The following is a 14,649-nucleotide window of genomic DNA, read 5'->3' on the forward strand; positions in this document are numbered from 1 at the left end:
AGGAGTCTACTTGGATTTTAGAAGTCATTAGTCCCTTATGAGACTCTTCAGAAAATTAAAAGGTTGTGAGAGGATGCAATAGCAGCTTATGGATTCATAACTGGTTAAGAGAGTAGGTCTAAATGGTCAGGTTCCCATTTGGAAAAAGGTCAGTAGTAGTGTGTCTAAAGGGTCTGTACTAGGACCTGTTTTTCAGTGATTTTCAGTGTATTCATACATTGTATAGAGAAATGAACAATGAGCAAGATAATCAGACTTGCAGATGACACAACATTGTTCAGTTGTTAAAACAGAAGATTGTGAGGAATTGTGGAAGGCTATTACAAGAATAGGAGGTTGGACATCTATTGGGCAGGAAAAGACCTTGGAATCATTGTGGATATTATGATGAAATTTTCAGCCCAGTATACTTCAGCTGCCAGAAAAACAAAATAGAATGTTTAGTAGTATTGGAAAAGAAATGGAGAAAAAAACCTGACATTTCATTATACCTCTGTTGAGCTCCATGATGTGATCATAATTTCAGTAGTGTGTAAAGGGTTTAGATAAGGGCAACAAAAGTGATTAAGGAGATGGTATGTATTTTATAAAGAAAGGATAAACAAGTTAGGGCTCTTAAACTTGGGAAAGTGACAAGTGTGAGAGTTATGATAGAAGTTTGTAAAGTCATGAGTGGGGTAGAAAGGTTAAATAGGGAATATTTCACTTTTAAGAAACTTAACATCCAGCAAATTGAAAACAGATACCTAAATTTTTGCCACACAGTGCATAACTAAGCTGTCCTAGAGGACATGGTCAAGGTGACTAACATAGTGTAGCAAGTTTTGGACACCTTTTCTAAAGAAAGTGTTTCTTAAAATTTTTGTAGGTAAGACTTGGGAAGGTCTTCACTTTTCCCTAAGTGTATGCATTAATAAGTATATAAGCATCACTGTAATGGGGCAGACCAAAAGTCCAAGCCCAGTGTGTCCAGCCATGGTCAATGTAGATAACAGGTACCTGGCAGGAAACCCTCCCCCCGCCCCCCCCCCCCCCCCCCCAAAAAAAGAAAAAAAAATGTCATTCTGCTTACCCTGAAAATAAACGGTGGATTTTCTAATTCCACCTTAATGGTTTATGGACTTTACTTTTAGGAACTTGTCTGAACTTTTTAAAACCCTGGTACGCTAACTGCTTTTACTACATTCTCTGACAACAAATTCCAGAGATTAATTACACATCGAAGACGTATATTCTCTGATTTTTTTGTTTGTTTTGTTTGTAGCTTTGTGTGCCTCCTAGTTCTTGCACTTTTGGAAAAGAGTATGCAAGTGGCTAATGTCTACCACTCCAGTAATGATTTTATAGATCTCTAGTATCTTCCAAGTTGAAAAGCCCTAGCCTTTCCTCATAGGGAAGTCATCCCTTCCCCTTTATCATTTTGGTTACCCTCCTCTGTACCTCTTCTTATTTCTCTCTTTTGAGAGATGCAGTGACCAGAACTGCACACAATATTCAAGGTGAGTGATACACAGGCTTTATAATAATCTGTTTTGTTCTCCATTTCTTTCCTAATGATTGTTAACATTCTATTTGCTTTCTGAGCAGCTGCTGCAGACTGAGCAGAGGATTTCAATGTATCATCAATGATGACACCTAGATCCTTTTTCCTGTGGAACCCTGTATCATGTAGCTATAGTTTGGATTCCTCTTCTCTACATACATACGTTCTGCACTTGCTAACATTAATTTTCATCTACCAATTGGATAACCAGTCTTACAGTCTTATAAGGTCCTCTTGTGATTTAATAATTGTGTCATCAGCAAATTTGGTCAGCTTAATTCAGTCCCTAAGTCATTTATGAATATGTTGAAAAGCAGTGGTCCCAGCACAAATTTCTGGGAAACACCATTATTTACCCTTCTCCGTTGACCATTTAACCATTCCCAGTCTTTTTAACTGGTGCCTATCCCAATCAGTGATTCCAAACCAGAGCTCTATCAGACTTAATCAGATGTGCTGTGGAAGAAAGCCACCCTTGCCTGATGCTCAAGGCTAGACTAGCTTTCAGCACATTGCAGTAAGAAGAGATATCAAAACGCGACTCTTAAACCTGCCAGAGCTCCTTTCTGAGCGTGTTGCTCTCCTTTCTAGATGCAGCTTGAGAGTGCCATGGAATGTGACAATTTGCTTTCCATGGCTTACATGCTGCCTGTTACTAACCTGCTTTGTGAAGCACATATAAGCACCTCCTCATTTGAGTCTTTCCATCCTCTAGTGGGGCTCCCAGTGTTTCCATAGGTTTCTTTTTGCCCTATGAGTTCTCTGCTATATACACACTGCCCGATCCATAGCAGTTAAAGTGCCATACAAGATTTTTTTAAATGTAGGTATGCCTTGGGTTTAAAGGTTTGGAAATGGAGCTATAAGATATTTTTGGAGTTTTTCCTTTACTTGTGACATGCGCAACCACTGTCGGAAGTAGGATGTGAGGCTTGACAGTTCTTGGTCTGACTCAGCATAGGTTTTCTTAGGTTCTTAAAAGGTGTAGTGTTCTATGTTCTAGTTCTTGAGTATGGAATTTATGTATGTAGATTGACCTACTTACCTTTCTAGACCCTTTCAGGCCCATTGGTAATGTCCCCTTACTAGTAGATGGAGACAGACTTGAAGATTCTGATGACATCAGTGCCACAAGGAGTGGTGCCAGGAACATGAGAGTATTTCTTTGCCTCTGGAGATTGGTGGACTGGTGCAACAGGATCAGTTTTGTTTTATTGTCCACCTTTGTACCACACTCCCTGTGCCTCAAGCTATGGCGCTTGGCTTAGGTAGAAGCAAATATGACAAGCAACATACAAAAATATACTGAGCCTTACACAAAATATATCTTATATCTATATTTATCTATGCATGTGTGTATGTGATTACAAAAGATCAGTAACTGGCTAACACTGAACCATAAAGGAAATGTTAATGTTATACACGTCTTCTTGCCAGCAATATCTAATTCAGAGATGTAATATATTTATCAAATAAAGTTTTACGTGTTTTACAGAATGCCCAGTAATCTGAAAGAGCCCGGATTTGTATAGGCAATATGTTCAACACTAAAACTGTCTGATAATATAGACACGAATCAGTCTTCACAATTTAATCGTTTTGACTAAAGGAAAAGCTAAATACATTTGATTCCGAAGCATATATGCAGAGCTACCATGCAACAAAATGGCCCAATCACTGATATACAATGGAGCATCTCTATACAGAATTTTAAAGACAGTGACACAAAGTTTAAACTGAGCCCTAGCTTTTACAGAAAGCCAATGAAGCTCTTTCAAAAGAAGTGTCACTGAATATGTCAAACATGCTGCCGTGTTCTGGACAAGTTGCAATCTCTTAGTTTTTCAGAACAACCTACATACGTGGTGTTACTACTACTACTACAGTAGTTTATTCTTGGTAAAATAAGGGCCTGAACCAATAGTCTAAATTTGAGGCATTCAAAATATTTATGAATGGTTCTTAGCTTTTTCAACATGTGAAATGATTTCTTAATAATCAAAGTTATATGAGTAGTAAAAGTTCAGATTATCTACCTCTGCCCCCAAGATCCTAGACCAAGGTTCAAAACTAAAAACATTGGACCAGATAGTAAACTTCTGGGGAAATCCAGGCAAGTCTGTAGATCCCAATCTCAAGAAGTTTTTTTTTTTTTTTTTTTTCACTGTTCAATTTCAGCTTGTGAACCAAGATCCAGTCTTCGGTTGTTGAAATGCAGGCACTAAGAACATTCAGTGTGGTTGTCCAGTCACTGGATATAGGAAAAAGAATCATATTATTCATGTAGATGAAAAATGGAATTTGAAACTTTTCCAATAAAGAACCAAGGGATTGGATTAACACATTAAATAGTGAAGGAGCTAGAGGTGAACCTTGGGATACCCCACAACTAGGGTTCCAACTTTGAGTGGACACCATCCTTCAGAACTTTATAGCTTCTATAAGATAGAAAACCTTTGAACCAGTGCAACACATTGTCACTTATACCAATATCATTCAACCTGTTTAATAAGATGGTATGTTCAACCAGGTCAAAGGCACAAAATAGATCAAATTGGACAATGATTGCATTTTGGCCCTGATTTAACATTCGCTTCCCATGTTAAACAGTAGATGCCAGCACAGTCTCAGTGCTAAAGTTCTTCCTAAATCCGGATTGAGAACCATTCAAAATATCATGATTCTCCAGATATTTAACTAGCATTTTTGTGACACATCCTTCCACGATTTTAACGAACAAAGAAATTGAAGCCATTGGTCGATAATTACCAGTAACTTGCAAATCCCTCTTGGGGATCCCTCTTCAGAATCAGTGTTAGTACAATTTTGCCCTGTGTCATCAGGAAAACAACCATTAATTAAACAGTTATTTAACCACAGTCAAAACAGGTTTCTGTCACTAGTGCTATGCATTAAATATGCTGGACAAGGATCTATGCTATAATTAGATTTAGCATTCTTCAATAATAATGGCACATCTGAGATTGTCATGAGTTGAAAACAATCCCACATTCGATCACCAGGGATATTAGTCAACTTATTTGGGATCTCATGAGCCCCAGTAACATTTAAATTTAATTGTGGATGATTATTAGCTACCTTATCCTTAGAGAGTAAGAGAATCAGCTGAAGGCATAACAATTCAGAGCCTGATAGTAGGTTGTCAGTGTGTAATAGATTATCTACTAAATTAAAAAATTATCAACTAATTTTGAATAAAACTTGTTTCTTTACTGTAATTAGATGCTTATACAATTGTACTTTAAATTGCCAAATAACTTTATCCTCTAAAAGATTTTCTCCAGGCCCTTTCACATCTCCTGTAGTCACGTTTAAGAGCAAGCAATTCATCAAACTATTTTTCAGGTTTTCTAAAAAGTTTACATTTATATGGAGCATTTTCTTCTAATATTTTAGAGAAACATTCTAATACCAATTAGAGAAAAGGTCTTGTGAAGAGGAAACAGCAATCACCTCATTTAATTTGGCCCAAAATAGAGGAGCCTCAATTTATTTCCTTTAGTTTTCCTACTAACTTTAGTTTGACCGACCCTGTTAACATCAGAATCTTTCCAAGCAGTAGTAAAATCCATTAGAAAATGATTAGTCCAAGGCAATGGAATAAAAGTGTTAAAATTTAAACTACAAAACTGTGAATCTGTTATGGACATTACCAAAATATCTAAGACATGGCCCCGTCTCATTTGAATGTTGTAAAACCGGCCAAGCAAATCCTATAGAATTTTACAAATCTAAAAAGTTGGATACCTTCATGTATGATGTATCTTCAAGATATAAATTTACGTCACCAACAGATAATGTAGATTGATGTAATGTGGCATATTTGGAAACAAACTCTCCCTACCTGTAACACATTTTTCCAGGGGGGGCTGTATACTACAATATAGCACAATGACTCTTCATAGAGTCACGAACAGTACAACTGATCATCTCTAAAGTAGGTAGAGAAATCTTGTTACAGGAAAATAAAATTTGATAAATAATTTCTTTCCTTGTCTAGACACATGCTATATTTTAGAGCCCATAGACACACAGGGCCCTGTTTACTAAGGTTTGCCAGTATTTGTATGTGTGCTAAAATTAGTGCTCTAAATGCTAGACTACTACTACTACTTCTATAGCGTTACTAGACGTATGCAGCGCTGTACACTTAAACATGAAGAGACAGTCCCTGCTCGACAGAGCTTACAATCTAATTAGGACAAACAGGACAAACAAGAGATAAGGGAATATTAAAGTGAGGATGATAAAATAAGGGTTAGGAGTTAAAAGCAGCATCAAAAAGGTGGGCTTTTAGCTTAGATTTGAAGACGGCCAGAGATGGAGCTTGACGTACCGGCTCAGGAAGTCTATTCCAGGCATATGGTGCAGCAAGATAAAAGGAACGGAGTCTGGAGTTAGCGGTGGAGGAGAAGGGTGCAGATAAGCTAGATTTGCCCAGTGAACAGAGTTCCTGGGGAGGAATGTAGGGAGAGATAAGTGGAGAGTTACTGAGGAGCTGCAGAATGAATGCACTTATAGGTCAATAAGAGGAGTTTGAACTGTATGCGGAAATGGATAGGAAGCCAGTGAAGTGGCTTGAGGAGAGGGCTAATATAAGCATAACGACACTGGCGGAATATTAGTCGTGCAGCAGAATTTTGAACAGATTGAAGAGGAGAGAGATGGCTAAGTGGGAGACCTGTGAGAAGCAAGTTGCAATAGTCTAAGTGAGAGGTGATAAGAGTGTGGATGAGGGTTCTGGTAGTGTGCTCAGAAAGGAAAGGGCGAATTTTGGTGATATTATAGAGAGAGAAACAACAGGTTTTAGCAGTCTGCTGAATATGTGCAGAAAAGGAGAGGGAGGAGTCGAAGATGACCCCAAGGTTACGAGCTGATGAGACAGGAAGGATTAGAGTGTTATCCACAGAAATAGAGAATGGGGAAGGAGGAGAGGTTGGTTTAGGGGGAAAGATGAGAAGTTCAGTTTTGGTCATGTTTAGTTTCAGATGGCGCAGAGACATCCAGGCAGCAATGTCAGACAGGCAGGCTGATACTTTGGCCTGGATTTCGGCTGAGATTTCTGGTGTGGAGAGGTAGATCTGGGAGTCATCAGCGTAAAGATGATACTGAAAAACATGGGTTGAGATCAGAGTACCAAGGGAAGAAGTATAGATGGAGAAAAGAAGAGATCCCAGGACAGATCCCTGAGGGTACACCAACTGACAGTGGGATAGAAGTAGAGGAGGATCCACTAGAGTATACACTAAAGGTATGCTGGGAGAGATAAAAAGAAAACCAGGAAATAACAGAGCCCTGAAATCCAAGTGAGGACAGCGTATCAAGGAGTAGGTTGTGATCAACAGTGTCAAAAGCAGTAGATAGATCAAGAAGGATGAGGATAGAATAGATACCTTTGGATCTGGCCAGGAACAGATCATTGGACACTTTAGCAAGCGCTGTTTCAATTGAATGAAGGGAGCGAAAGCCAGATTGTAGTGGATCAAGAATAGTTTGAGATGAAAGAAAGTCAAGGCAATGGCGGTGAACAAGCACATTCAAGTATCTTGGATAGGAAAGGGAGGAGGGAGATGGGGCGATAGTTGGAAGGACAGGTAGGGTACAGTGAAGGTTTTTCAAGGAGTGGTGTGACTACGGCATGTTTGAAGGCATCAGGAACAGTTGCAGTGGAACGTGAAAGATTGAGGATATATATGACAGATAAAAGGGATGACAGTAGGAGAGAGAGTGTTAAGTAGATGGGTGAGAATGGGATTAGAGGAACAGGTAGTTAGTTTCGAGGAAGAAAGAAGATGTGTAGTTCCCTCTTCAGTGATTTCAGAAAAGGAAGAAAAGGAGGCAGGGGTTGGAGGGTTGAGAGAATGAACTAAGGGAAGGAGAGGTGGAGGTGACGTGGTTGAGAATTCAAGTTTAATCTTGTGAACCTTATCATGAAAGTACTCAGCCACAGTCTGGGGGAAAAGTGAAGAGGGAGTTGGAGGTGAAGACACTTTGAGGAGAGAGTTCAGTGTGGCAGAGAGATGTTGAGGGTTTGAGCCAAGAGAATTTGTCAATTGGATGTAATAGTCCTGTTTGGCAAGTAAAAGAGCAGATTGGAAGGAGGTCAGCAAGAATTTGAAATGTATGAAGTCAGCATGGGCACGGGATTTCAGCCAAAGGCGTTCGGCAGAGCAGGCACAGGAATGTAGGTAGCGGATTCTAGAGGTCAGCCAAGGCTGGGGTTTGGTACGTTTTACAGAACGGGGAATGGGAGGAGCGAGAGTATCCAGAGCAGAGGAGAGAATAGTATTATAGGAAGAAACAGCCTCATTGACAGACTTGGATAACATAGTGGTAGAGAAGAGGTTTGAAACACTGGAGGACAGAGTAGAATGGTCAATAGCCTGAAGATTCCTAAATGTATTGGTTAAGATTGGATGGGACCGGAGAGGAGAGTGTTTAAGTGTGAAAGTTATCAGATGATGGTCAGAGAGTGGAAGAGTTGCACAGAAACTGGAGAGTGAGCAGTTTGAGAAGAGGATAAGATCAAGACAGTGGCCATTCGGGTGAGTGGGGGCAGTGGAGCACAGTTGAAGATTGAAAGAGGATGTTAAAGCAAGAAACTGAGAAGCCTAAGAGAGGGATCATTAGCATGAATTAAAATTCCCCAAAATTTCTATGGGTGCCTCTAGCATTAGCGCACGCTAAAAACACACTAGCGTGCCTATAGCGCGGCTTAGTAAACAGAGCCCATAGATTTCAGTCATGGATCATCCATTAGAGAAAACCATGTTTCTGTTTTAAAAAAACAAACAAACAACCAACCAACTGAACCAGGTCTAGATTCTTCACTCATATTATTGATAATCTCTACCTTACTAACCGCCATCCTTGCATTTACATAAAGACAGGGAACAGATGTATAAGAATTTACTTTCTCTGAGGATGACTTTCTATAGATCAAATTTTTATAATTGGTCTTTTTGAGAGAAAACTGGCTCCTGGAAGCTCTGTCACTGCGTCCATGAATAAGTCTCGATGGAATTTTGTATGACCAATGAGCAATCAATTAAATTGCAGAAACTGACATAGCTTCCGAGCCAGTTAAATGAATAATCCCCATTAAATAATAGGAGCTGGTATATTCCATTCAGCCATTATGAATCCCAGTAGCTGATGAAAGCCACTCCCCCCCCCCCCCCCCCCATAGCAGTAAAAATATCTACAGTAACAATTTAAGTCCCAACATTGTCAGATATTGACAGATTCTCATTAAGATTTGCAAACCTTAATTCAGAACTTTATAGCAACCCACTAGAGTACCCACAAAGTTGCCCAGTAAGGGGTGAGACATACCCCTTAAGCGTGTCCCTTCGGCGGCGCACCTCAGGAACTGGCGCGCTTTTACTCCCGTAGGAGGTTGGGTACTGATGATGACATTGTAGAAGGCAGAGCTAGAGCCTCCCCGCAAACTGCCCCGAAGTACCCTGCAGGAATAGAAAAAGACTGGAAAACAGCTAGTTCTTACAGCGCAGATAGCAAGTTACCAAAACATGGTAAGTGGTAGAACAGTGTTGGGACCTGGTGCGTGTTTACTACCTTTCTCTCATCATTAGAGGTCCACAGCTTCAGCATCCATTGAGTGATGAATTGGCTCCTTCGTGTTCGAGCTGGTTCCCCAGCAACCCCACCGGGTAGTACCAGGTATAGTCCAATATGTCTTTGCCCTGCAAAGCCAACTGGATTCTCAGTCTGGTAGCATCTGTAAATCAGCTTCTGGATCCTTCCTTGTGTTGAACTTGTGTCTCGCCAACGAGGTAAATAACAAACATGACCTCGTCCCCTGGCTTTCTGTGAAACACACTCCTCTGTAGTTTCACACAAGATAAACTGGAAGGCTATTACAAGTGACCTGCATGGCCTTGAATAATGTCAGCTAGCACAGTGCTGCCAGGAAGTCATGCAGAATCCATGATGGAATGGTTCAGAAAAGATAATACATGGCCTACTCAGACCTACAAATGGTGAGATTCAGAGGGTACCCTTACACAAGTCAGGCTCAGCAACTCCCAGAAAACAGGGCATAATACTCTAGGGTGTTCATTGGGAGCATTCAGCTTAAAGATTGGAGTTGTTCCCATTCCAGTAAAGAGTCTTCCTTTTGTACCTTGACAAGTTCTCAAAAAGGCCAACAGCCAGCCATTCAGGGAAGAGAGAAGTCCAGGCTTCTTTTTTTCCACTAGCAACCTGTTGAAGGGGCCAGAAGGCCTCAGTGAGATTCAGTGGAGCTCCTCTGGTAGAACCAGTTGGAGGCAGGCTTCACCTGTTTCACTGGGAATGGACTCTCATTACTGCCGATCAGTGGATCTTGACGTGGTTCGGCTAGTCTATATGCTTAAGTGCATAGAATCTGTTTGTTTCCTTTATGGTGCTCTCTTGCAGGACACTGCACAGGGAGCTCACAGTAAAGGAGACCTTGTTGCCTGCTTGCCCTGGGAGATGTCAGTCCACTGCCAGCACAGGATTAGAAACATGTCTGTTATTCAGTTATGTTTCCCTCAAGAAGGGAGAGAGTTTTTTTGGCCGATTCTGGATTTCAAGGAGGTTTGTGCTTCCTTGGGAAGTCACACATTTTTGGATGGAGACTTTGCTTGGTGATCTTGACAATAAATACCAGGGAGTTTGTCTCTCAAACTTTCAGAAGCATACTTCCATATTGCCATTCAGGATGCTTGCTTGTATTTTGTGCTCTCAGGGAGAACTTTCAGAGCATTCACGGAACTGGCCACAGCATCTCAGATCTTTACCAAGGTAGTAGTGTTATATCTTCAACAAGGAATGGACCAGAGCGTCCCTACCTCGACAACTGGCTAATTTGGAGCAGGAAGTCCAGAGGGCGATGACTTGGGTGGTCTGTTTAAAGTCCTTGGCTGGGTGGTAAATTTTGCCCAAGAGTTGCTTGAACTAACTCGGGTCCTTGTGTGTACCCATCTAGTTTTGTTTTTTATTCAAGCTTCAGTTTGTGTGCCAAGAGCTTCAGACTACTACAGTTGTTCAAGTTTATGGCTGCAACCCTAGAGATTGTTCTTGGGCAAGAACCTCATGTGGGCTCCCCTGTCCCAGTGGTTCCTACAGTCACATCATTTTGGCATTCAGTTTCCCCTGAACCACCACTCAGTCAAAGTGGGGGTTGGTCCCATACCACCTTTTGAGGGGGGTGGAGATTCCTTTAGTCTCACCAGATTGTGTTGTAAAACATAGATGCCAGAGGCTAGGGAGCCCACTGTTTGAATAGGGTGGCTCATGGGTGTTGGTTGGCCCAAGAGGCTGCGTATAGGTCCATAAATTGCTTGGAGGCAATCTGGCCTTGCATCATTTCTGTCCTCTGTTTCAGTTTAGTGGGATGTGTGTTGTCAAACAATGCTATGACTGTAAAATATGTCAACAAATAGAGAGGTACCAGCATGTTCAATCCAGATCAATTAAGAGTTTTTGTAAATTCAAAAAAGTTGGGTATAGTTTGATATCCGTGATTGAGTTTTGAATTATAAGAAGGTCTGATGTTAGCGTGTTAAGCTATATGCTTCTATTAAATATTATTTTTTCTTTTTTGTGGTCTAAAGAAGACATGTAAAAGTATTTTGTTAATATTTTTTTTCTTGCTTTTCTGTAATGCTTAGTCTGATTTTCTTTTCAAGTATTTCACTTGTATTAAATTGAAAATGTGTAAATAAAGATTAAAAAAAAAAGAAAATAAAAATTACAAGAGGACCTGACGAGACTGGTCATCTAAATGGCAGATGATGTTTAATGTGAGCAAGTGCAAAGTGATGCATGTGGGAAAGAGGAACCTGAATTATAGCTATGGTAATGCAGGGTTCCACATTCAGGAAAGGGATCTAGGCTTGTGCTCTTCAGTTTGGAGAGAAGACGGCTGAGGGGGAGATATGATAGCGGTCTGTAAAATGAGTGCAGTGGAATGGGTAGACATGAATCGCTTGTTTACTCTCCAAAAATACTAGGACTAGGGAGCATGCATTGAAGCTACAAAGTAGTAAATTTTAAAATGAATCAGAAAATATTTCTTCACTCAACGTGTAATTAAACTCTGGAATTCTTTGGCAGAGAATGTAGTAAAAACAGTTAGCGGGGTTTAAAAAAGGTTTGGATGACTTCCTAAAGGAAAAGTCCATAGGCCATTATTAAAATGGACTTGGGGAAAATCCACTGCTTATTTCTAGGATATGCAGCATAAAATGTATTATACGTTTTTGGGATCTTGCCAGGTACTTGTAACTTGGATTGGCCATTCTTGGAAACAGGATGCTGGGCTTGATGGACCTTCGGTCTGTCCCAATATGACAATACTTATGTACTTATCAGAGATGCTTTAGGGCCCACTTCAAGTTGCAAGCTGTGACCTGGGCTGAAGCGAGGGCAGTAGCCTTAGACTTTTGCAGAGCTGTGTTTTGGTTCTCTACATTCTTTTGTAAAAATATCACAAAACGTCATGTTTGGGCTACATGGGGCAGTGCTTTTGGTAGGGCAGATTTGGAAGGTCTTCAGCCCTGTGAAACGTTTTGACACACCCCACAGGTTTGGACTGATCTAGCAGAGTATGGAAGGTGAAACTTATTTTTGCCTATTTATTTCCTTTCATTGCGTCCTGCTAGACCAATCCAGGACCTGTCCTGGAAAACAGTTTTGATCATTCCTGGATCCAAGGTGTGCCACATGTCTGTAGTCAGTTCTGCCACCTGTCTGTAATCAGTTCTGCCAAGTTAACCCTTAGAGTTCTCTATTCTGGGTCAGGTTTGGTTTACTTGGCACTCTTGTTTTTACTCGGAGTGGCTAATGAAGTAGCATACTGGAATGTTCAGGCTGCACAACCTGTTATATCGGTGATGATGTTGGAATCTTCAAGTCTGTCTCCATATGCTAGTATGAGGACATAAACCATAGGTGTGGAGTGGTCTAGCAGCACTCGAGGAAAGGAAATTAACAGGTAAGAATTCATTTCACCATACATGTATCTTGTCAACCTTATTAAAGGAGATAACGGTAATGTCTAAAATGCAGATTTTTCTTTGATTTCAACTTCTAGGTGCAGGTTCTGTAAATCCTTTTGTGGCCGTTCCTGTTGCACCAGTAGCCCCTGTTATGAATCCTTTCCAGATCAATGGCAGAGCAGCCACAGGTTAGGAGAATGCATGATTTTATGTGCCCTGCCCTAATATATGGTTTTTCTTTTTTTCAGTATTGTCATTCCACGAAGTTACAATTTTTTATTCTGATTCCACTGAAGCGAGGTGCCTATTGTCAATGGTGCATCTTTGTCTACATGTATGGTAGAAGTCAGAAATTGATGTAGCCAAAATTTAACTATATAGGATATGAACTAATTTGAATTTTAAGTTTGGTTTGAATCTCTGAAAAATTTAATTTGTCTAACAACTTTTGTTTCCCCTTCTAATTGACTTGATCTTTAGAAGGAAAATGCACCTTCAGTGAAACATTCCTAGCATGCCTTTTTTTAAAATTGTTTACTATATTATCGGCAAATACATTTTAGTAGTGCTGTTGACTAATATGCATTATACCTATTGCCATTCAAATTTTCGTGTTGTTGATTTAAATGTTAACCCTACTGAGATCCTAATTATCCAGGTCTATATTCAGCCCATGGTGTTCAGTGTGTGTGCTTGCTTTTTATTTTTTTTTAATGCTGACTGCTGTGGGCTAAAGAGTATCTACTCTCCTCCCAAATAGACCCCCTCAGTAGAAACCTCCTCCCAAAGACCCTTGCAGCCTCACAGGCCCCTCCCCCACAGGCCTACCTTAAGAATGCCCTGGTGGTCTAGGATAGTAGTTTGGTCAGGAGTGATCCTTAGTCAGTCCTGTTCATGCCAGCTCCAGTTTCAAAATGGTGGCTGCCCACACTACTGCCTGAGCAGGGGTGGGCAACCACAGTTCTCAAGGGCCACAATCCAGTCAGGTTATCAAGATTTCCACAGTGGTTTTGCATGAGATTTTGAATACAATAATTTGCATGTACTGCTTTCCAATCTCGTGCGTATTCATTGTGGAAAATCTTGAAACCTGACTGGGTTGAGGCCCTTGGTCTATGGTTGCCCACCCCTGTGCTAGAGCCCCAGCTCATCAGTGGCCTATGTCAAATCTAAGACACATAAAGACAGAGCCAAACATGATGCAATCAAAACTTTCACTTCATGGTCACTGACCTAGGAATAAGATAATGTCCTACACCAAGGCAGTGACAAAGCAAACTACCTTCGGTATGGGCAAACAGCATACTTAGGTCTCTGTGTCTGACTGAGAGTATTTGATTGTTGCAGCTTCCTAAGGGGGGTTCTGATTAGTCTGGCAGGAGTAAAGAAAAAAAAATTTACAGTTAAGGAAGGTGGAATTTAAATTCATCATCCATCCCATACCAGTCCAGATGAGAGGGATCTACCCAAGCTCTACTGAGTCTAGTCACGAGGAAGCCATATTAGTTCTTGATGCCTACATCTAATGTGTAGTTCCTCCAGACCAGCACATCTACTGAGCATTTAGAGCCAGGGGTGCAATAGAAGCCAGGGCGTTGCTCTGTCATTATCCTCTGGAAAGATAGATTCTTACTGTTGCCTACAAGGACTGATGCACACTGCTTATTCCAGCAGAAATGATGCACTGCCCTTGGAAGGGAGAGTATTGGTCCTAGAGATACCCTTTCCTTTAAAATAACCCAAACCACCAAGAAGACACCAAGATTTAAACACTATCCTGTGATGCTGGATAGGGAGGACTGAACCCTAGGGACTAAACTTAGATTCCAAGTGAAGGTTTTACATGCTTGACTTCTGGAGTAGGCTATCCATTTGAGAGAATAGTGAGGGAGCTTCTCTGATTGCACCTCTTGTAGAAAGCCAGTTTTTGCTATCTGAGAATTGTTTTCCTCCACAGGAAGTTCTGGTAAAGGCAAAAGATTGATAGATGCCTCAAAGGGAAATGGTGTATCCTCCCCAAACTGAACTTCCAGATGCTTCAGATTCTAACAAAAGTCCACAATGTGGTCCTCTTTCATGCTACTGAAGGTTGTATCA

The 14,649-nt window shown here is 40.7% G+C and overlaps 1 protein-coding gene across 5 annotated transcripts in view; it reads left to right on the forward strand.

Annotated features, from left to right (window-relative positions):
• Positions 1–14,649, forward strand: part of AGFG1 (ArfGAP with FG repeats 1) — a 145,369-nt gene that overhangs the window by 113,276 nt on the left and 17,444 nt on the right. For 4 of the 5 annotated variants that reach the window (XM_030215708.1, XM_030215710.1, XM_030215707.1 and 1 more), the window contains one exon: positions 12,648–12,740. The exons of the other annotated variant lie outside the window; for it this stretch is intronic. In XM_030215708.1, coding sequence (XP_030071568.1) covers positions 12,648–12,740 — 93 coding nt within the window. The remainder of the gene's footprint in view (positions 1–12,647; positions 12,741–14,649) is intronic. 5 annotated transcript variants of the gene reach the window in all.

The sequence above is a fragment of the Microcaecilia unicolor genome, chromosome 10 (assembly GCF_901765095.1).
Source record: "Microcaecilia unicolor chromosome 10, aMicUni1.1, whole genome shotgun sequence".
NCBI lineage: Eukaryota > Metazoa > Chordata > Amphibia > Gymnophiona > Siphonopidae > Microcaecilia > Microcaecilia unicolor.